At 40.6% G+C, this 24813-nt stretch overlaps 1 protein-coding gene across 1 annotated transcript in view; it reads right to left on the reverse strand.

Annotated features, from left to right (window-relative positions):
* Positions 1 to 24813, reverse strand: part of LOC146822021 (cysteine-rich secretory protein 2-like) — a 106602-nt gene that overhangs the window by 44248 nt on the left and 37541 nt on the right. The window contains exons 4-5 of the mRNA XM_085613122.1: positions 20297 to 20387; positions 4534 to 4679 (exon numbers count right to left, since the gene is read on the reverse strand). Of these exons, the coding sequence (XP_085469248.1) occupies positions 4534 to 4679; positions 20297 to 20387 (237 nt within the window). The remainder of the gene's footprint in view (positions 1 to 4533; positions 4680 to 20296; positions 20388 to 24813) is intronic.

Consider the following 24813-nt stretch of genomic DNA (forward strand, 5'->3'; position numbering starts at 1 on the left):
GAAGGGGGCGTAGCAGTAGTTCTGTATCGGCAAATAAACAGGTGGGTCAAAGGTATTACATTTAGTGATAACTTTCAATTTGGAGCAGGTAGTGGAGGGGAGCTGAATTTGGTCTATAGAAATTCTAATTTAAAACTCTCTTCAATGGTAAAGTTGGATTTTAAGTTGTAATTCTAAAAATTCCACTTTTAAAAAGTTGACATTGTCATGTCCCAATCATTTGGTGCCTGCAGCCTGTATACTGGGTCACATGACTATGTGTAGCTGGCAGTTGGTCTTTGTGCATTACTCCCAGATAGCAAGAGAAAGGATGTTGTAAAGGTGGGCTATCTCTGTCAGGATGAGGGAAAGGATTGATATCCTACCACACTTGCACATCACAAAGACTCTGCCTTAGCACACCCACAAGGTATTTCACACTACTCTTCTGTGCCTCTAGACAAGCTGGGTCGAGGGTAGGGAGGATAGAAAATCCAGTCACCGCCGTAGGGGAGGACTCTAGAAGCGTCTCCACTTCAAAGTGGGCAACAGGTATAAGTAGTTGACCCTCAGACTCAATTCTTCAGTACACATCTGGAGCTGTGGAAGACTCAGGAGAAGGATAGCTGTGCTGTTCTGCTTCAAGAAGGATTGCCCTGATGCCCTGCAACTCAGTGGCCCTGCAGAAGGACTGGGCCAGTATTTTGAACCCAGGGCAACCAGCATGACTACAAGGGCTAGTTGGATGGCCTCCTGATCAGAACCTCTGGTACAGAAAAGTCTCCATTCATCCAGACCTCTGCCCCTGGACCCAGCTGTGGTCTCTACCAGAATTGATGTAGTGTAACTCAAACCTGACGCAGCTCTTCGCAGCACCTCATCGGTACAGTTGCAGCTTGATGCAGCCATGATGCAAGCCTGTACTGCTGCTATCTGAGCTTATGGGAACTGCTGCTGCACTGTGCTTCCTCAACGTAGACCTCACATTGCTCCTCTGGATTGCTGCTGTGCAGCACAATGCTCCATTACCAGAATTTAAGGTTCATTTCCCAGCTGGACTAACTTGGTCCCTGTATCTGGCCCGTGCTCTATTATGAGCGGCCTGAATTTGCTTTGTGCTGCTAAGCACTATTTTTCCCTAAACCTCTAAAGTTGCATATCTCTGGTTCTTCTGATTGTATTTTTGTTCTTTTGCTGTCAAATTCTTTATTACATTTTAATCTATTTGTCTACATTAGTGTGAAATTAGTTTGTGTTGTGTTTTTACTTTATTACTGTTTGTGTGCTGCATAAATACTTTACACATTGCCTGTAAGTTAAGCCTGACTGCTTTTGTGCCAAGCTACGAGAGGATTAACACAGGTGAATTTACGGTTTGATTTAGGTGTGAAAGGTAAACTCCTCTCTGCTGGCAGAGTTCATAGAGTTTTTGTTACTCTGCGCTGCGCTTGGAGTGTGAAGTGTGGCAAAAACTGTCCCACCGCTGCATAGCGGAGTTTACCGGCACAGGCTGGCCCTCACCCTTCACACTGACACAGACACCAGAAGTCCTGCTGTTCAGAAGAGCAAGACACACATGGCTGCAGGTGGCGTAGATCAACTTGACTTGGAGCTGTGCCACTACCAAGAGCTGCACAGCCTCACACGTCACCCCAAGTACAAAATGGTGGAGGTGTGGCAGTTTTTTGACACAGTGGGCTATGCCACTACAGGTCGTGCTGCCACTTCATCCACATTGCCGAGGAAAGGCACCAGGCCGAGCCAGCCTCTCCTTCCCGCGGAGACTTCAGCAGCACCCAGCAGAGAGGCTACGGCTAGCCTCTGTGCCTCCAGCCTCAGCTTCTACGGCTTCCCCACCATGGCCTGGGCTGGGTGCGAACCAGCCCAGCCTCACATGCTGCCGCCCCTGCTGTCGCAGCTCTATAGAAAGGAGCTGCAACTTCTCTCTGCCAACAATGCCTTCGGCTTCTTGGCAGGTCACCATGAGCTGGGCAACCTGATCACCCCGCTAGCTGTATTCCCAGCCTCAGCTTCTCCGGCTTCCCCACAGCAGCACAGGCAGGGCCCGAGCTGGCTTAGCCACACACACTGCTGCAGCTCTACTCAGAGGAGCTGCAGCTGCTCTCGGCAAACAATGCTTTTGGCTTCTCTGAGGTCCATCCAGAACCAGAAGCAGAACCTTTACAACCAGCAGTACCAGCACCAACAGGGCCCTGGGGGCATCCCTCCGCTGCAGGATGAACATAAATAAGTAAGTGCACCAGCTTTGAGGTCTACATTTTTCTAATTGCAATTATAACAGGAGAATGGCTACTCTTATTCCGCCCGCTGGCGGAACTCCGCTTAGCGTGGCGGAGATTTTGGGTCACTTGGCAGAGTTCTGCATAGCAGAACTTCGCAAACTCCACCAAGGCCTAGTTTGCTCATGTTTCACCCTGAAGAAAATCCCCCCCCCCAACCAGTAACCCAATTTCCTAAGGCCCGTAAGGGCAGGCCGAGAGAACAATGAACCCCCCCGCCTCCCTTCCACATCACTATCTCCACAATAAATATGTATCAATTGAATAGATGTTTATTAGCAAATGTAATTGTCTTACCCAAGTTCAGATTGGAATTTATTATGCAGTGAGTCAACAAGATTTCTTGTTCTGATTATAAATCTAGTAATTCTTGTCAAAGAAGACTGCTTTTTACACGGGATTACAGTACTGGCTATCGGTTGCTCTATGATAATTTTCTTAGATTTAGAGGGGCAGATTTACAATGGAAGTGACTCAGTGCCAAACACAAGCCATTTGGCTGCACCGTCCTGAGTCACTTTCAAAGCACAGGGATGCGACATATTTACTACAATCTCTGTGCTTCCCCCTGCGCTGGCGCACAAACTGCTGCCATGTGCCGGTGCAGGCACCCTTGCACATTGGGGCAAGGATGGCTGCGTGGTGGGGAGATTGCTTTTGTTCAGGAAGGGTTTCCTTCCTGCACAAAGACAATCTGAAATGCGGCTTTTCAACTTCTATGTGTGCTGCAATAGCACACATAAAAGTTGAAAAACGTCACTGTTTCAATGATTGTTTATGTGCAGGAAGGAAACCCTTTCTGAACAAAAAAACAATCATTAGAGGTTCTGCAGCACACATAGAAAGAGGAAAAGAAAATGAGGAGAAATTACTACATTTCTCCTCACTGCGCCTCCCTAAGCCTCTCCTGCAGTGGCGTAGCATTCACACGCATTTCCAGATTTACGATTCCTCGTCATTCTGGAAATGTGTCTTGTACCATGGGTGTTGCGTGGTAACATCCACAGCAACACCCATGGAACACCCCTTTCACGCAAAGTGCTGCGTGCAAAGGGGCCATATTTACAAGGACAAGAAAAGTCACGCAGGGTGGCTATTCCCGTCCTTGTAAATATGGAGCAGGAAAATGCACCACCGGTACGACACAAAAGGTGACGTACCAGTGGCACAAGGGGCTTGTAAATCTGCACCAGAGGGCCAGTGGTGGAGCTCTTCTCTGCTCATAGGCCTGCAGCTGGTGCAATGAAACATCGGCAAACCTAATACCAAGTATGCAAGATTTCAATCCACTTCATGCCTCTTCAATCCACCACCAGACACTCCCTGTTCTGTTATCTCACTCTTGCAGAATCCTGCTTTCTACCTTTGCAAAGTTTTTTCCATCTTTCTCTTCTTGTGTCTTTCTGGCTTGCGTTTTTTTCCATCTACCGCTTTCAGTAAATGTTCGACACGGAAACATAAGTGGCGGTGGCTCCCACCCCATCAACCTGCTCCAATTAAGCACTGGCACTGTCAAGCCAAATCTTGTGCACACTTTTTATTAGTCTGGTTCAACATACACCTCTTCCACAGACAAGCCTCGAGTGGTTCTCTGTTAGGCTTTTAATGAATCAGAAACACCAATGATAAATGGTGTGCTGTTCCATAATAATATGCACTGACATACACAGAGTTCTCCCTGTGTTCTGAAACTGTGTGCCTTAAACACTATTATATGCAGTGCTTAATTTGAGCTAGTGGTTTCAGGTGCTCAGCACTGGCACTTCAACATCTGCACTTATGACAGCCTGACACATGGTGGTGTTGTTTGTGTAATTTGGAGATGAGAACAACACCAGTAGTTTATTAATTCAATATACAAAACGACTAATACATGCTGCTCAAGCCCTTATTTTAGCTTTGGAGATCTGGAATAGTCTGAATTAGCACACCTGTAGGAGTGTGATGGTTAATAGTTGTGTTGTTACAGGCACTGGCGGCACTGGCGGGGACAGTGAGTGGTGCAAGCTGCAGTGGCATCTTGATGAGGTCCCTGGCAATTTTTTTTTAAAACAAATTAACTATGTGTATTTTTGTATTGTATTATTGTGAGTTTTTAAAGCAATACAGAATATAGTGCCAATATTAACTGCTGAAAACATTGAAATACTAAGCACGCGTCCATAGTCAATCTGGCTTACATTTATTTCTGAGGAAAGAACAGATCAAAGTTACTCCAATAGAGAAGCAAATAAAGAGCACAAGGTTTGCATACCTGGGTGTAATGTCCAACCATCTTATCTGGGTTTATTGCACCAGTGCCATACTTGAAATTCTTGTTCTCGTTGAACCAGGCTTGAATAATATGCTCCCACGGCTGCGGTTTTGTTGACTTGTATAAGTTCTCCCCACATGCGGTAGCTGAAACATGACAGCGTTAATAAAAACACGCACAGTTACCTCAACTACCACTACCAATGTACATTTTACATTCAAAATTTGATGTAATTGATGTAAACAATGCATTGCTCAATGTAGGGCCGGCCATATAGGGCTGAAACAGGAACCAGTAGGAATGGCATTCATACGTCACAGCCTGTGCCTTCTTGCAATTACCTGAAAGCTTGGATTGTATTCATAGAATGGGTCTGAGTGGATTATACCATTTCTATCAACTTCAAAGGGTACTCGATAGGGCCTCTTTTAACAGTTTACAATTAATAAGTCAGGCCGTTACAGGGGCCCGTGTTCACTGGTCACTTCGCTTTTTCAAGGCCCTGCTTTATTGCTGCAAGGTCTATTTATGGATACTGCCTGTTCCTAGCATTTAACATGGCTTAAAGCATTAGACACTGGCTTGTCAGCACAGAACGACATTTTTGACCCAGGCTCCACGGAGACATCTGACATACCTGCAATTAATGGAGTCAATTGAATTGCACATTTTCTCATCTTAGGTATTAAAATGCTCCAGTGCCTATATGCAGGCTGCGTCATCAGCCATTAGCATCTTTGGTGGGTGTGGTTCTTAGGGGACTTGTTACACATCAACTCCCACGAGAATCAGCTGTGCAAAGGTTGCTTCTGCAACCATCTCTGTTTGTTGAAACCATTGACTTAGGTACAGAAGCAGAATTTGATGGAATACAGAGCAAAGTAGTTTCAAAAGTCAGCTCCGTGAAAAATACAATATATTATTGCATCTTATTTTAAAGCTGACATTGCGCCATCTGGCTCAATAATACAGAAATATCCTCGTACCTCACGTGTGTATTTCCTCCTCAAATGTGGCGCTGTCTCTTTCTGTTGCAATGAGCCTCCTCAGCCAGTGAAGTAATTATCGACCAGTGGACTTCTCTGATTTTGTGGGACCTACTTTGCCTAATAAAACAACTCCTCTTTATGATATCCAACATTTTCGGACTTCTTTGTCTTGCTACTTTTATGTTTCCCTGCTTTTTTGGGATCTCTCACTCGACATTAAAATATAAAAGATCCACCTATTTTCATTCGCTGTCCCCAGCATCCTGTGTGCACTTCACTGCAAGCATGAAGGGTCCGGTACATAAAACCACGGACATTTCCTAAAGGACAGTGTTAATCTCAAGGAACTGTATATTTTCGATTTCTTGATTTCCCTGATTTAATTTTCTTTCTAACAGTGCATGAATGAAAACACCAGATGCTTGGTTTCTGGAGGATAGCAGGTCTCTCTCTCTCTCAACCAATTGTAGAGCCAGTAATTCAAGACAGTGTATCCATTCCTTAAATCTCTAAATGGATTTGACATAGCAGTGTTACAGGAATTCTCCATTTTAAGGATTTCTGATTCAGTTGTATACATTAGCTCTTTTTTTCCCCAAGTGCCTAGGATATAGCTTGCCTTCCAACCACCTAGGCTTCCCACAGTGTTAACCCTTAATTAAATGTACCCAACTTTTCAGCAAAGTTCTGATCAGACCCCTTCTGTATTTTATTAAGTTATCCTCTTAATTTTGAGTTTATATGGATTTATAAAACACCTCTCCCTCAGGGCCCACCATAAACGGGGTGAAGTAAACCATGCGGAGGTCAGAAGAAGAACTCAGGATGAAGGGGTTTGGCAGGTAATCAGGCCTACTCTCACCTGATGGAGCATGATTATTTGAGAATAATTCTTCTTGATCAAGTCTACTCATTAAGTGTGTTTTAATAAACATATCTAACAGTGTAGAAAATTATTAATGTGGGAGTTTCTAAAGTGCAACGTGAAAACGTGCAAGAAAAGACACGACACATTTAGTAATCAAACGCTGCAATGAAAAGCATGCAGAAGGGTTGAAAACTAGTGTTTTGAGAAATAATTATGAAACGAACGAGAAACTTAATGAATGTACTAAGTGTCTTACAAGTAGAATTGTTGAAAATCTGAGAATGAAAAATGCTTAAAGTAAAAAGTGTTTGATTATGTTTTCTCTTGCATATTAAGAAAGTGAAAACCTATAATTCAAAAACTAGACTATACTTATGAGTTTAAATAAAATGATGATTTCAGTATATCGTTTTCTTGTGCATTTTCTCTATTTTCTTATACATTATTAATGAGAGTGTTTTTTATTCTTAGAAAAACTACGATATTATGATTTCTTTGCGAAGGTTAGTGTTATTTTCTTTTTGTAACGTAGGCCTCAGAGGGAATGTAGTTTGTCATTCATTATTTCCAAAAACTGTTGATTTATTAGCTTTAGTTGTACACATCATATCCATAGAGTTTCCTTCCTATGGTTAGAGTATGTCTCTCTATGAATTAAAGCCAATGTGGAAGGGAGCGTGCGTATATTGAGACGTTTCAATTGTTTCCTACTTCCAAGGTGGCTTGACATCTTGCAGTTGAACAAAAGACTATTTTGTAGACGTTCAGGATGAATTAGGATGGGGGGCGTGGCTAGGCGCCCAGCGAACATGGCGGCGTTGGCGTGAAACTCCCCGGACTGGCGGGGCGGAAACACGCTCAGAAGGCATTACACGGGAAGCTGCTCAGAGAAATCCCTGTCAGAGAAGATACTTACAAGGATGTGAGCTTTTCTGCTGCTTTTTGGAACAATAGATGACCGCATTTCAAGGTATACGCCCAACTTCAAAACCGCGCTATTACGGCCGCCATTTTGTTTACCTGAAGCGCTTTGCGAGCGCTTACTTTTCATAACAAGTGGCGAAAATGGACTTCCTCTAAAGAGTGCCCCAGACATTATTGCACAGCATAGTATCAACACCTCCCTCCAGTAGGGATGCATAGCGATGCAGCAACCCAGTTTCACCTCCCCTTTTGACATGTTCTGAAGAGATGCGGTTGCGGTCGCCATTTTGTGGAATACCAATGCGCTTAATATGATGATCATCTGAGCACTTACAAAGAGCGCACCTGCTTCATGTGCTTTTCACTCTGCTTAAGGTTTCATTGAGGCACATCTCTTACATTCACTACTTCCCTGCCTCTGCGTCATGTTTTAAGAGCTATATTACCTACTGGCAGTCGCCAGTAGGTAGTTATAGTTAGGACCTATTTTCCATAGGAAATCCGCAACATTCTATTCTATTCCCAATAAGTCTGGCGCCGGTTGACGAATCTTCTCGAAATTTTCCAAACTTTTGGCCAGCCCCAGTCCGCTCCTATCCTGAAAGTCTCAGGGTGATTCATCAAGCGGGGTCCGAGAAAAAAGGGGGTCCCAAAACGCGTTTTCCCCATGCATTTTCCCATAGGACCTTTAGCCGCAGCTACAGCCCGAACTGCTGAACGGAATTACACCAAATTTGGCAGTTCAGACTCGTGCCTTTTGCTTAAATGGTGTTAATCTGTTGAGTAGTTCCTGAGAAAATTACAGTTAAAAGTACATATATCTCTATGGCCTCGGAGGATCCGTGCACCCTATGCGCACTGTGAGCGCACCCTGCATGTACCCTCCCAATCACGCGCTGCATGCTAATTGGCTGTCAAGTGGTTGTCAACATTTGAAACCAGGAACTGTTGGCAGCCATTTTGTGCCTCGGTTGAAGCGAGGCTGAAGAAGTCTGTGGAATAAGTGTTTAAAACATATAAAGGGGGCAGGGTAGAAATACTCTGACCCTCTAGACCTGCTTAGGGGGTCCCACACTTGAGATGTTATCAGTGATGTCATGAGTGATGTCACTGACCATGTCATCAGTGATGTAATATGTGACGTCATCAGCAGTGGATTGCGGGCACGCGAGTTGTAGTTAGCTGAACTAACTATAACGGGGGAATTTCAATGGTTTTGTACGAGGGAAATGTCCAGCTAACTATAACACCCCTGAAACCTATGGTTTTTTCAGTGAATATATATTTAATATGAGGATGAAGACGCACCAAGAAGTATAAAATTCCACTTTGCAAAAGCGGCTATTGTGGTTCTTGATGTAAAGAGTCTCCAATTACCTCCTGGACTGTAATATACCTAATAATTCATCTTGGAAATATCGTTTTGTCTTATTGTGTTTACTTTTAAGCTGACCCTATTTCTTCAACTGCTAGCTCTTGCACCATTAAGTTTTGAACCCGCCTTCAAGTCTTTCTCTATTTCACTCACCCTATGAGTGGATGGACAGAACAAAGGGGTCTCTCTTTATTGCATCAAAGTCAAAATGCGTTTTTGTCAAGAACTCAACGGTTTTCTCAGAGCTCTCCAAACTGGAAAATTCAGGATTTCTGGATATAGAAAGCAGCAACATAAGAATGGACTCCACACTACCAACACCAGGGAAGTCAAACGTTAAACGCTTGAAAAAGGATCCCCCTTCACCATCCAAACAGGCTTCTCCTGTTTCTTTGGAGCTCTTACTACAGGAAATAAGAGCCCTCAGACCCTTGGTTGAAGAAACCAACTCCAAACTGCAAATCCTTTCAGATAATTGGTCATAGCTTGATACGAGACTCACAGTAGTAGAGCAAAATGTTTCCTCCTTTAATGACACCACCAAGAGTGTTACTTTCTTACACTCTCAAGTTTCCACACTCCATAAGCATGTCAAAGACCTTGAAAATTGTAATAGGAGATACAATATGCACATTTCTGGCCTGGCAGAAGGGGCTGAAGGTACGGACTCCATTACTTTCTTCAAGTCCTTCCTTCCCAAGATTCTACATTTGCCGGAAGACACCACACTAAATATACAACGCGCCCACAGACTGGGTCGTGTTTCCACCAATGCTTCATTTCCACAACGACCAAGAGGAATTATCCTTTACTTTCTGGAGTGATTTGTTGAAAGTGCTGGCAGCCGCTAAAGCCATTCAACAAATATCTTGGTCTGATTCCACATTATTCTTTGCACAAGATTATTCAAAAGTTACTGCAGCCAGAAGTAAAGCCTTCCTCGACATGAGACCCGACCTCCGCTCCTGGGAGCCAGATACGGTCTTTTTCATCCATGTATATTTAAAGTCACTTATAACAACAGAACAACAACATATGAAAGTCCAGTACGTTTGCAAAGTTTCATCAACTAGCACAAGACGGATCAAATTTATTCTTTAAGATCTTCCTCTTCACACATTACTTGACTGTCCTAATATTTATATATAAGATGCCATTTTGTCTTTGAATGCAGGTTTTATGCGGTTACTTACCTTTAATACATTTACAGTTCAGTGTTATCTTTGATAATCCTAGTTTATGTTACTTGGTGTTGTTCTTCTCATGTTCATCGCTCAATCTATAAACTAGTTTTAAATATTCTACTTTTTGCTTCCACAGTTTTGTTTACGTTATGGCATGATCCTCCCCCAGTTCAGTCCAGTCCTCATTAGACGTCTCGTCTGTTCCAAGTGGATCCACCCATCCCCACATCCATGTTCCCTTTTTGCAGGTATGTTATTCGTTTTGTCTTTTGGTTTTTTTTTGCCTTGCATTTTCTTACTCTTCTCTATTTTGGTGTCTCATTCTCACATCTCTACTTGTCACTCCAACTCTAAATATCATTGTCTCTCTATCCTTTTACCAGTTCTCTACTTTACTTATCTTCTTTTGTACTGCTATACTCGACTTTCACTCCCGGCTTCAGCTATCTGATTTTTCCATTTTATTCTGTCATGGGATTGAATCAACCATTCACTTCCTTCTATTTTCCTTTTACATTATCTATTGTTGTGTTCATGAATTGGATTTTTGCTTGGTATTCCCAGATCAATTTGATTTTGATAATTTATGTCATTAAAACTGATTTCATGGAACGTTAGGGGATTAAACTCTCCCATCAAAAGACAGAGAGTTTTAACTCATTTAGGTAAATTACATGCGGATATAGTATTTTTGCAAGAAACCCATCTTACAGATGTCAAATCATTACAATTAAAGAGAGGTTGGGTAGGGGAAGTTTTCTTCTCTCAGGGAGATGGTAAACGTAATGGAGTAATGATACTGTGTCGTAAATCACTTCCAATTACACTCATGTCGCAGGAGCCAGATGATGATGGTAGATTGCTCAATGTTAAATTGTCACTAAGGGGTGTTCCAGTCTCTTTCCTCAATGTCTATGCCCCTACGTGTGGCGAACCCTCTTTTTGGGTTACAATGGCCAAGCAAATTATGCATTGCATTGAAGATAATTTTATATTAGCTGGTGACTGTAATCAGATTTTTGACCCATTTATTGACAGGAATTCCAAATTTTCTTTTGTCCCCAATAAACCTCATAAATCTTTTGTTCATACTATAGTTCAGCATAAACTTCTTGATGTTTGGGGTCTATGCAATTCGTCCACTAGAGAGTACACTTTGTACTCCCCAGCCCACCAAACTCAGTCAAGAATTGATTATATTTTTGTCTCTCATAACATTTTGCAAACTCTCTCGTATGCAGAAATTGGTCCCATTTTACTTTCAGACCATTCCCCTGTCTCAATTCGCCTTGACACCTTACCTAAAATGACTGTTCCTAGAAAGTGGTGTTTTAATAATGCTCCCCTTTTAAATCCAGAATTTACAGCATCCTTCACCACTTTTTTTAATGAGTATTTTGAAACAAATCAAACACAATCCATGCCGTTCTCAATTATATGGGATGTTTTTAAAGCCTCAGCAAGGGACTTCATTATTGGTTTTGTAGCCAAGAAATGAAAAAATGTGCGTAAACTTGCCAATGATCTTCTTCATGACATTAATAGACTGGAGCACTCTTATTACACTTCTCACTCGAAAGATTGTTTAGCAGCTCTTATAAATGCCAAATTGCAATTCAACAAGAAATCGAGAGATGATGCCTCATTATACTTGTTAAAACGTAGTGCAAAATTTTATTGGGGTAAAAATAAAGCAGGAAAAATACTGCCCAACTATTTAAAAGTTAGCCACAACAAATTAAAAATCTATCTATGATGAGAACTCCGATTTAAAATTTAAAGATACTGAAATTTTGAATGAATTCTCTCTCTTTTACAAATCATTATATAAATTCGAAACACAACCCACAGACCACTCCCTGTCGCATTTCTTTTCTAACATCCAAAAACCCCAACTTACTCCTCTGGATTTGTCTTCTTTGGAGTCAGACCTAACACAACAAGAACTCTTAAAGGCTCTTCAACACCTTAAAAAAGATAAAGCACCGGGCCCGAATGGTTTTACCGTCAAATTTTATCTCCATTTCTCCAAACTCTTATTGCCCAAAATACACTCCCTAATTGACTCCTTTTGCTCCTTAAATAGCTCCTCTGGCTCTTTTTCAGAAGCGCATCTTTGCCTTATTCCCAAGGAATGCAAAGATTCTAAATATTGTAAAAATTACAGGCCTATATCCCTGGTTAACATTGACTACAAAATCTTTTCCAATATGCTGGCTATACGATTAGATTCCTATTTTCCAAAATTGTTGGGAAAAGAACAATCTGGCTTTGTTAAGGGACGAGTCATAACAGATAATTCCCAACTTTTTTTAACGTTTTATCTAAATCTTCCCACCTAAAACAACCCCTTGCGGCAATACCATTAGACGCAGAAAAAGCATTTGATAGAGTTGAATGGACTTATTTGTTTCATACCCTCAGGTGGTTCAGTTTGGGCCCTAAATTTATATCCTTAATATCTCTCCTTTATTCTAACCCTCGCGCTGCAGTTTGCACCAATGGTTTGATCTCCGCACTATTAGATTTAGGCAGAGGTGTGCGTCAAGGATGCCCTCTTTCTTCCTTCCTATTCAATTTGGCTTTGGTACCTTTTCTTTCTAAATGATGTCAAAAACCAAATTTACATGGTTTCCAAACATTAAATTCCCATATTAAAATTACAGCATACGCCGATGATATTCTGCTTTTTATGCCAAAACCAGATGACTCAATTCCTGCCTTCTTAGCTGAAGTGAAGTCATACTCCCTTATTTATGGCTACAAACTGAATAATGACAAATGTGAGATTTTGCCCTTACCCAAATACACTTTTAAATCAGATTTTAGCGCCTCCAATTTTACATGGAGTCCTAATCATATTAAATATCTAGGATTACACATCACTTCTTCAATCTCAGAAACAGTAGCATAATGCATGAACAAATGCATTCAAAAGATCTCAGACCTAACCACTATATGGCATCCCCTTTACTTGTCCCGGTGGGGCCGTTTAGACACTATAAAAATGATGCTATCGCTCATAGTTTTATATACTATTTCTAATATTCTAGTCCCCATTCCCGCTAAACTATATAAGAAAGTTACCTCCATCCTTTCTTCTTTTCTATGGAACAATAAGAAGCCCCGAATGTCCATGCTAAAACTAACACGCCCTAAAACAGAAGGTGGAGTTAATTTTCCCAACTTTCAGGCATATCAGAAAGCATTTCTTTTGTGTCAGGCTTCTCTTTGGTTGCTTGATTCCACAGTAGATTGCCCTTTATGGACCTCAATTGAGCATCTTTTTTTATCTCCCTTTTCCTTTCATGAGTATCTTTCCTTCTCACATAAACCACAGGCCCTCTCCATTCCCATAATTAAATTGACCTCCAAACTTCTTGAGTCAATTTATCCTTCTACTCACAATACTAAAAATTCCTTCCTTAATTCAACAATTTGGCACAATAAAAACTTGCTTATTCGGAATAAGCCCTTCTGCTGGAAGACCTGGAGACAAAAGGGAATACTATGGGTCCAGCAGTTATTCTCACAATCAGACTTTTTACCCTTTTCTTCACTCAGCCAATTATTTAATTTGCCCGCCTCATTTAATCATAAATATAATCTACTCAAGAAAGCTGTGATGGATACATACATCCAACTGCCTACTACACCTGATATTCCTATCACTTTGGACACCTCTTCACAACTTCACACTTTGTTAAAAAAACATATACAAAGCTTCCACCATATACAGCTACTTACAAGGTAACGATATTGTCAGGCAGAAATCTAAAATAGAAGAGGCATGGGAACTTGATTTTATGACATCTTGGCCATTGTCTCAATGGAAGAACATATGGATCAAGATGCTTCCAGAGCAGCTAACATAACGCAAACATTGTTTTTCATATACAATAAACTTTTGCTAACACCGAGTGCTTTGAGTAAAAGGTTTACGACTGTACCAGATACTTGCTAGACGTGTTCATCCTCTAATGCTGATTTATTTCATATATTATTCTCCTGTCCATCTGTTCATAACTTCTGGAAACAAGTATGGTCCCAAATGAACCTGGTTTTTTAAACTAAATTTCCTCTTTGCTTTATTCTTATCTTCTTAGGAAGTCTCTCATCTATTTGGGAAAATGTTACGCTCAATGTCAAAATTATTGATTTGTTATTAGCGGTTGCTCTTCAGCAAATTACCATAAATTGGAAAGACTCCACAAAAATGTGTTATAAGGCCTGGTGGTATGCTGTTTGCCATAATCATAGGCTAGAAACCTCCTTTGTATACCCTATACACATGGCAACAAAATGTTTAGATTTGTGGTCGCCCGTTACAATATTTCTCGATGTAAGTGCCAAACGTTGTTCCCAGCTACAGCCATCTCAGCAAGAAGTTCTTAAACCTCCTTGACTCCCGCAAATGTTCCTAAGAATTTCTATAGTCTATTGATAATCATGTTTTACTTATATTGATTTGTTCTTTTTATTTTTGATTAGTAAGTCCGATTCATGTAAATTGATTGTAGCAGTCTTCTAATGTAATGATATGTGTCCCCTTCAGTGCCCATGACGAGCTGGACTCGTCATGGGCCGCGGTGGCGCTGTGCCCATGACGAGTCCAGCTCGTCATAGACCCCGCCCGCTAATGCAACGGCCGGCACTGGGCGGGGAAAGGGGCGGGCACTGAAGGGGTTAAGACTATGTACTATGTACAGACACCTTTACTCGTATCAATAAAAACATTCTTGAACATAAGGATTATTTAGGCTGGATAATGATCACTTCATGGATCCTAACCAGTAGAATTGTGTAAACTGTGAAAAAAAAACTGTTGGAGATTGAAATTCTGAGCATCTTGGGGTATAGATTATTCCGTGGGAAAAGCACAAGTGGGAGATCTTATTGCTGCTGCACTCTCAATGCTCCTCTGGCTGGCTATATCCTTGCAATCCTGTGCGAGACATACTGTCAGTCCAAACTTTGAATTTCCCCTGAACTGAACTATCCTGATATGTTGCACTTCATTGGCTGGTGATGTTGCTCAAGCTATACCTTTTCGGCCGAAGGGTTGGCTTTTTCTGACTATTGCTCACTGTGCATTGGCTCACTGATCCTAGGTTCATATGAATCTTGAATTGCATATTGATATTGCAATATATATATATTGTGTCTCTCTTTCTCTCCTCTCATGCTAGCTATTGATTTTATGATGTATTTACCATGAACTGTATCTCTTATTGTGATTTTACCTGTAACATTTGAAATGACAATCTTACATTGTTTTGTGTATTGAGCATTCATATTTTGATGATTTAGATAAAAGTACCTAGATAAGTATACAGAGTTTGTCTTTATTTTGAAATGTACTATTGACATGATACATATTTTTGACTATTGTTGTTAGTTAGGCATTTTCTTCATTACAGGTACTCATGAAGGTAATAGCATCTGTCTCTAATTATCTGAGTCCCTATTACCTCATACAAGGATCTATCGGAGGACCTTATGTTTGTGAGTGGTTATAGACTTTCTATAGTCCCAAACTCTCTGGTATAGTAAATAATCTAAATTTAGTTTATGGTGTAATGAGGACATTGTGAATGAATGTAACATTTACACCACTTCTGCTGGATCACACCTAACAGCAGATTCAGTGTTGATATCAGTCTTTTCTTCATAAAAAGTGGGTTGGGCTGGACAGAGGCAACAGGTATCAAATAGGCAGGTCCCCTTTCCTGCATTTCCTTCTGCAGTTCTTTCTCCTGTGACCCCTCCCTGTATCAGCCATTGTATACCATTTTTGTGTCTGATAGGAACTCCCTTTCATTTCAGTAGATCAATATATAGACTCATGAACATTAAAATGTGGCAAAGGACAAGGCCACTGCAAAAAACGTTTTCAAAAAGGGTGTTCTGCCTGTTCACCTGCCTCTTCATATGTCCAGCTCTGACAAAAAAGGACACAGACTGCTTTGCAGATGTCCAGGCAGAAAAAGATTACAGGGGATAATATGGGTTGTCTACGTTCACCAAGGACACCGGAGTGACTGCACATTTAAGGAAGCTGGCTTTGAATCTAGGGGGTTACTTGGTTGGTCCTTACCTGTCACTACTTCTAAACGTGAGCTGGCTGTCTGAAAACAGGCATAAGAATTCACCTTTTGACTTCAAGAAGTTATGTGCACCATCAAGAGGAAAGTACAGAAGCAGGCGCAGAAAGCTTGAATCTGTCCCCTGAAGGAGCAGGAAACATACTCCAAGACTGTAAACAAGATGTGGCCTGAATTTTTTTATTATGACTTACAACTTCCTTTTATTTTAAATAGAGGTCTTATAATGCAAACCCTCCAAGGTGGAGCTAAGCAGTCACAATGGACTTAAATAAAGGAACAACAATCCCACTAACTTTGAAGATACTGTATCACAATGCTGATTATTCAGTTTGCGTTAGAAGCATAACTAGATTTGAGAAACTTCATTATTTTTTGTTATATCATTTGTCAAATGTTTTAATAAATTATCATCCAGATGTGGGTTGTTGTACTACCAGAATACTAAGTTATTCATATCACCCTACAAAAATGTCAACTACAGAATACCAGCTACCACTAAGTCATTAATGCAATTAGTATTCTTAACTTCACATCTACATTCAATAAAGATATATGCATCTTTAAAGAAGATAGATGTGGAGTTAAGAATAGTAAATCTCTAATGATCTTTACATACCTACCTTAATGACAAAGTGGTAGTCAATATTCTACAGTTTGTAGGTCAGTATGTGTGACTATGAAATTCTGACATACAACCTCTTGTAGCACTGTTGAACCATCAGGCATATTTCCTGCAAAAGGCTTAGCTACATTATCAACCCAGATACTTTCTGGGATATCAGAGTCAGGGGTGGTTAAAACATTCAAAGTACCTTGTGCAATCAGTAAACAAAAACCCTCAACAGGCTACTGAATCACATCCTCTATTAAATTCCAATGATATAATTAACATTATTTGTATTCCTACATTGAGGGATGCTTGTCAGAATGTTCTCTTTGCCAGTCATGAAGAGGTGTTTGCAGAAAGTGTTTACATTTCAGACAGTCTTCAACAAGCCTGGATGGATCAAAATGGCTTAGTTGACCAAAACATAATTCATCAATAATTAACACATTCAGAATTTAATCATCAGTTTTAAAATCAAATTTGTTATCAGGAGCAATCTGATGATTGTTGCTATAATTTTTGGCTGTACATTGTATCTTCCCTTCTTTGACAGCTGCTTATCTACAAAACTGCTACTACTTAAGAGCAGTTTACTACCATCAAGCAATAAAGATGGTGAAATAGCCACTTGTGTCTATGGTAGGAGTTTACAATCCCTAAAGTTGATAAAGTCCTCATAGATATTAGCATGGAAATCAATTAGGCAGTAAGTACTACAGCTACAAATATATGATCTGCTGGTCTATTAGATTCAAAGCAGCCATTAAAAACACAAAGATGAAACTCCTTCCACAACTGCATCAAAATGTATCCTATATAATATGATTTATATAAAAGCCAAAAAAGTGGAAGAAAAAAGGAATCCTTCATAGCCTCAACCCTAATATCTATTTCAGTTTACTCTATTAATCCTACATTCCAGTCCTTTCCTCCCCACCCCCAACAGCAACAGCATTGAAGGAAAAGAGAGCTTAATTTGTTGCCAGGTTGTCCTTCAAACTGTTTATTAAGCAATGTAGTTTTCCCCCTCAAAACAGGTGCGGGTAGATATTCATTCTAATCAACCCTCCACCCTTTTTTTTAATGTCTGGCAACCAGATAGCAACAGTGTTAGAGACCTTTATGTCAATCTCAGTCTGTTCAATTGCCATAATGAAACTAGGCTTTTCCAAGATTGCTGCATCACCAAGGCGACATCCATTTTGATCTTTATGAGCACAATGTGTGTGCACCACTAATTAAATTGTTCATGTTATGGCAAAGCTTGCCCTATCACCAAACAAATACAATCTAAGTTTTAATCTTGTGCTAATGTGTGTGTGTGCGTGTGTGTGTGCGTGCGTGTATGCGTGTGTGTGTGTGTGTGTGTGTGTGTGTGTGTGTGTGTGTGTGTGTGTGTGTGTGTGTGAAGTGTGCTCTACTAACCTACGAAGGAGCGTGGTTAAAATAATAATGGAAGTGAATACTTAGAACAAGAAGTAGTTCAGAAATTATAACCACACTTCATTGCTCCTCACACGCAGAAGTCAGATTAACTCAGCATGCATATGTTTCTTTCTGAGGTTTTACACTGGTACTTTGGCAACTGTTCAAGTTGCTTTGGCTGCTACTCAAGAAGCGTGGCTGCCTGCCAATCTGCATGAACAAGGACTTGTGCCTGAGGCATCTTCAGTATGAAAATATCCCAGCAGCCTCAGATATGTTGTAACGGTTGATACAACATAGCTGTGACTACGAGTTAAGGATATACACCAGGACTAAAGTTACATGCCAGTCCCTTTTCTATAATTTGAACTGCAATATGTCATACTGAGGTCTTTATCTGTCATTTAAGGTACTTGGTACTTTTTAGACCTGCATATCAGTACACATGATCGCTCTGATCTTCAAATTATATTATTGTAATTGGATCTGAACCAATCAGAGTTCCTGAGCGGTGTTCGTCCATAACTGGAGAGAGTAGATAAATGCCTTATATAGACCTCTGTCTTTAGAGAATTAGGGTGCAAACGTCTGGAGGTCAATGGAATGCTTCTTTATTGAAGCAATACATGTTGATAGAATGATGTCAGCAAGTTACACACAGCCTGGTGGTCCAACGTAAGACCACAGGGCTGTGTGTATACTAGCTCTCTTGTGGAATATGGAAAATTGGAGTGAAGACCTCTGCAGGGCATATTTGTACTGCTCCTCCTGTTGCTGATAGTTATGTCTGTGTGTCTATATGTATCCTGCCTTGCTTTAGCAAATTTACTAAACATTGATTAGGATAGCGTCTAGTTGGATCAGAATTTAGTGTCTGGGGACATGTTACCTCAGAGATAACCCGGCCAATGCAAATCAGCAGTCCAGCTGAACTTCCAAGCCAGGTACCCTCTGAATGTGACATAAGGAACCCCAGACCAGTTTTCACCTAAATTGGAGGAAAAAAGTAATGACTGGATTGTTCTTTAGGACATTACGGTTAAGGGACAGAACAATGCCTTTCTATAATATGAGTTTAATTAACATCAACTTCAGTCTCAGAAGGCAGATACATCACCAAGCCGAAAATTCTTAGAGAAGCATAACCTTAGGATAACAGTTTCAGTCAGTTCTAGGTTAAAATGTACCTTTGTAGTTGAGGCGTTAACTGATTCCTTTATCTAAGGCAATAAAGCTATATCTAACAATTAGATAAATCATTTTGTGAATAATTCAAATAGATTATGTCTACTAAGGGGATATTTGCCTTTGCACATTTTTTATATAGCCGAAAACAGTAATGCAGTGAGAGACCCCCTTTTGAGGTCATCCAAACTGCAATTATCAAACTGTTGCCCTTTTCTGGCACTTAATATAGAACATTAGTGAAAGAGAAACATTTCCTGGGAGTAGCTCATCGATTGAAACTCAAATTCATCCTTTTGAGTTTGCTGTTACCATTTTTCATTTTCACAGATTTTATATAGTTTCTTTTTTTTGGTAAGCATTGGGAGTCTCCTTTTACATTCTTTACTTGTTCTATGAGTGGTGGATGAAACATATCAGTTATAGAGTGTAAAATAGGGTTCAGAATAACCCTTTCATCTGTCTCATTGAGGGATATTTTGAGTCTAGATCACCAGGTACTCCATCAAAACAGAGCTTCTTTATCAATTACTTTTCTTTAAAGTTTACAACTGGAACACTTCTTTCATGTACTATCCGAACTACACTGGCAGTTTTTGAGGACTTTGAGAGTCTATACAATCCTTGCATAGGTAACTTTGAGACTTTCTGGATTTACTGTAGTCCCATTCACTATGTCACACCCCCATTTTCTACCGCCATTTTGGCTGATGACTCGTGTATTTTGAATCTGTAGGTGTAGCTGAACTGAGCCCAAAGGTACCTCCATCAAAGTTTGGTTAGGCCCATTGCATATCCACTCATTGTGTACATTGGGATCCCATACTATGGCCTTCTCTACTTTAACACTATATTTTCTGTGCTACTGGGCAGGTCAACATTGAAGAAAAACCTCAAAACAGAATCATCATCCCATAGGAAAATATATAACAACATGATTCTCTTTGTTTTCTCTTCTCTCCGGACCTCTTAGAAAACCTTGTGGCAGTAATTATCCAAAGCGCTTAGAAGAAGCTACTATGGCGTGCAGAGTTCTGTTAAAATTTTAAGTGCAATAAAAATAAGAATATGCCGTACGGAGTAATAATTTAGGACTTACCGTCAATTATACGTTCCTCATCAGAACTGTGTTTGAAAATGCATTTCGCAGCAACATTTTTAGCATTCGCTGCAATTTCTTTGCTCCATACCTGCAATGAAATATAATGCACATTGTGTTTTATGTAGTTGGGGTATTGAAACTAAATGCCTCATAGTTTATAAATGATTAGCAAACAATTCATTTGAATCTCAAATATAGGTCACAATGGTACTAAAACCAAAACTGAGTAATACCTTCCGTACAAACCACAAGAAGCTAAAGAAAGAAAGGGCAAGCACATATATGGCAGGAATCTTTATTCTGGTACAATTGTTATTCAACAGCAGTGCACATTTTTAGCTCTGCCTTAGACAGCTTAGCTATCAGGCTGACCTCATGTCATCACACAAAGCAGCACAGAACTAGGGTGACGAGACTTACAAAGCAGAGATCCATCCGGGACCGACAGATGTGGAGTATGCTATAAATGTACAGCATGTACTCTAATCCTAACATATCACATAAATGTATTTTCAAAAGCTTTACTTCTATGGTAATTTATTCATGTTCTATTCAAAACACACAAAAGGTGAACAGAGGAATGCTGGCAAATTGTCTAACAATGGGCAATTGCTAGGGTAACTTTCCAACCAATCGTTCTTTTTCACACCAAACCATATGATCGCAGATAAAGAAATTAATCGACTTCTGACATAAACAGAACAGCCTGGGATTGGGAACGTGGATTGAGTATTTGAGTAGTTAGTCTGGTGCAGTTTGCCTGAGATATAAAAGGCTTCCAGGCAGCCTGCTGATTCAGCCATCAAGGTAAACTTTATTCTGGGAACGCTCTCTGCCTAGAAAGGCTGGGCTAAACCTAGTAGGACACAAGGTCCTTCATGAGCTGCTGGAAGATGGTCACCTTATGTGACCTGATATGCTGATGCTCTTGTAGATTGATTCGGATCCTATTCCAGAATGGGGCATAACACATGTATTTGTAAAGCGCACATATCACCCAAGGGTATCAAGGCGCTGAATAACAGATGTTTATTGTTAGACAAAAGTACTCATTTTATCAACCTCACATGGACAATAGGCTGAGTGGATCCACTGGGATTTGAACCTGTGACCATGAGGTCGAACACAGGTCCCTACAGTGGATGCATCAGTCCACTGAGCCACCAGACCCAGCCGGTAGGAGAGCAAGACCTCTGGGTCATCAAGCAGAAATGCCAATGCTATGAGTGTGTGTGAGAACCTGGACAGTCCCCTACCTTTCTTGCATTTATAGATGTACCATTAGACCCTTTTTATAGACACAGCCAGAGTGGTAAGAGTTGCAGAGAAGAGGTCACAGCAGTCTGTTAAAAGTGTCTTATTCTAAAACATTAGAAGGGAAGACAGGGCATTCTCACAAAAGATTCATCAACACTGCAGTGAACTACAAAACACTGATCCATACGCTTCTACAGCCAGGAGAATCCCCTTGTGATTCTCTAACTAGGGTATGAGTCACCTAGGTAAGTACTGTGATCAAAAGTAGGATAGGGAAGCATGTATTGGCCCTCACTATGTTGATGCACTAATGGAAGGATGCTACAGGCCAGTGAGGCTGCTTCCCTCTGCGAGAGCAGACACATATTGGATAATAGAAGAAGAATGTTTATTGTACGGTTAATAAAAACCTTAACAAGCAGACATTGAGATTAAACGCATTTTTCATGCTGAGTTAAAATGTCACTGTATCGAGCACAAAAAAGTACAATTGGACTGAACAGGTTCAACGAATTAATAACTATGTGAGACATACCTAAGTTAATTCATACCAGGACAAACGTACACCCCTGCTAAAAGAAACCAGCATATATTCAGATAATAATTTTCATGTTCATGTCACAGAAAAAGAACTTTCAAACAAATTCCCCCACCGTCTATGGAGATTCTATTATCCTCTAATGTCCAATAAAAGCTGCGGAAAGAGCCCAAGTGGCTGCTCTGAAAATTTCAGTCAAGGATGTCCCCTCACCACTCACCAGATATGCTGACATACCCAGGTTAATCTATCCTGGGCTCCTAGTAGTAATGGAACACCTGATTCCTTGTATGCTAAGGAAATTAGAGGACAAATACACCAGCTGAAAGATAGAACAGAAGACTTTAACTGTCTTTCGGCTGGGCCAAAATTGATAAACAAATGATGAAGATAGCCTAAACTCTTCTACACTTTTGAGATAGGCAAGAACTGCTCTTTTTATGTGCAAGGAGTGAAGGCTAATTTCCTTTGCTGTTTCTGGAATGGGATATAACAGCAGGAGAATAAACTCCTGCTGAAGATGGAAAGGAGAGTTAATTTTAGGGATCAGTGACTGTCCAGGACAAAGCAAAATATTGTTCTCGAATTTCCTAAAGGAGAAGGTTGATAAAAGAGTTAGCCTAGCTCACCTAATCTCTTTGCTTATATGATGACTACTCAAAAGAGCACCTTTAGGGTTGGGATTCTGATGCTGATAGACTGAAGGGGCACAACAGAAGGGCCTCTCAGGGGTGTAGAATAATTGAGAGCTTGCAAGTTGGAAAGAGAAGGGGTACTCAGAGACAGATGTTAAAAAAACCTTGAATAGACTCTACATCAACCCCTGGTCATCCTTCAGATTACCCTGGGAAGCTCTGAAGGCCATTACTGCTTCCATATGTATATTTAAGATTGAAACTCTTTTCCCAAGTGAGACGCCACCCTGAAGAATGTTCAGAGTCTGTGCTACACCCATGGAGTGTGGAAGTAGCTGCCTAGCAGAGCACCGCTTCCTAAAAGTTGACCAGTGCTTAGAATAGAAGCACAAAGTTGAAGGTCTCCTCGAAGCCTGAACAGAACTATCTACTGAATCAGACATCCTCTTTATGCTCGACCCTGCCATTTTATTCTCTTAGGCAATCACCCTGAAACTTTTTAATACTTCGGTCTGGAGAAGAGGGAGAACTAAAGGGGCCAGCACAATCAATGGAAGCCATTCTTGTTCTGTCTTCATTGTTATTGGTATATGAAACTAAGAAGAGTATGCCAAACTGAAGCAATCAAGATCACCCTCTCTCCTCATTCTGACAAGATATCGGAGGATCAAAGGAAACAGAGGGAAGGTATAGAGGAGACTGGCTATGGGTGTAAGGGGGCATTAATGGTCAAAGACTTGGTCTCTTTTGCTTTTGAACAAAATCGATGAAGAAGAGAGTTTCAAACTGATGCAAACAAATCTATTGCTGGGAGACCTCATATCTGACAAATCTGAACAATTATTTGGGGAAAGAGACAGAACTTCCAAGATGACGGAATCTCCATGCTCAATTTGTATGTCACTACATTGATGTATACAAACAATCCTTAGCACACGTCAATAATAAATAAAGTCCAGTTCAATCAGTAGAGTTCACAAGATAGAGTAAAGCCTGTCTTTCTCGCACTCAAGATTACCGGTCGTGCTGTGGCAGACTTTTGAATAGAAGAAAGGACTTACTTATCATGCTGAATACTTATTTTTGATCTGTACACGGACCCTGTGGCTACTTTTGAATTACTGTTCTGCTGCATTGCACACCTTGCTACCATTTTGGAACGTATTACTCTTGCCAACTTCATGACTTTGTATCTTTTCAGCCTTGAAAAAGTCGCAAGTACTAAAAAGTAAAATCGACAAAACACGTGTTGGCTTTGGGCTTTGTACGTTGGAAGTTTGGACCAGCTACGTGAAATAGTTACCAAAAATAATGAATCATCATATGGATTAAAGAGTGAAGAATATCAAGAAGAACCTGCTGTCTAATGTTGATTATGGACTTGTACTCTATCTTGTGAACTCTACTGATTGAACTGGACTTTATGTATTATTGACGTGTGCTAAGGATTGTTTGTATTGTTTCTGGTTGCAGCCTTGGCTGCAGATTAGGAGTAGTTGGTGGTTCTCTCCTCCTTATAGCACCGTCCCCAAATAGTGTGACTAATCTAATTGCTAGTGAATATTTTCTTTGCGCCTTTACTATGCCCAATACCACCTCCTTATCTCCTTATCACTATATTGATGTAACCTGTTGCTTGAGAGCTGATCTTGCCTTGGGCCCAGGCAGAAATCTGCTCTGTAATCTTTTAAAATGAAAGTGATTTTCTTTCCTACTTATGGTTGATATGTGATTTGGTCTTCATATTGTCTGTTCTGATTACCACCAGTTTCTCCCACAGCCGAAGACTGAATGCCAGGTGAGGCAGCCAGATCACGTCTGGCTCCTTCCTGTTGGATCACTGGCCTTACTGGGCATAGGCCATGCAGCACAGCCTCTTTCACTGGAATCAGTGGACATACAGAAATACTTTTTAATATGTGTTCTCGGAATTCATCCACCACAGAAGTTCCCGATTGACAAGTCCTGGGAAATAGGAGACCAGTGCTGAAGGATGTGTCTGATCCATTTGTTCAGATGGCATCTTGCCCACAGACTAATAACTCTCTTGTAGCTAAGTTCCCTTGAATTTATACCCAAGCTGC

This window comes from Triturus cristatus, chromosome 6 (assembly GCF_964204655.1).
Source record: "Triturus cristatus chromosome 6, aTriCri1.1, whole genome shotgun sequence".
Taxonomy (NCBI): domain Eukaryota; kingdom Metazoa; phylum Chordata; class Amphibia; order Caudata; family Salamandridae; genus Triturus; species Triturus cristatus.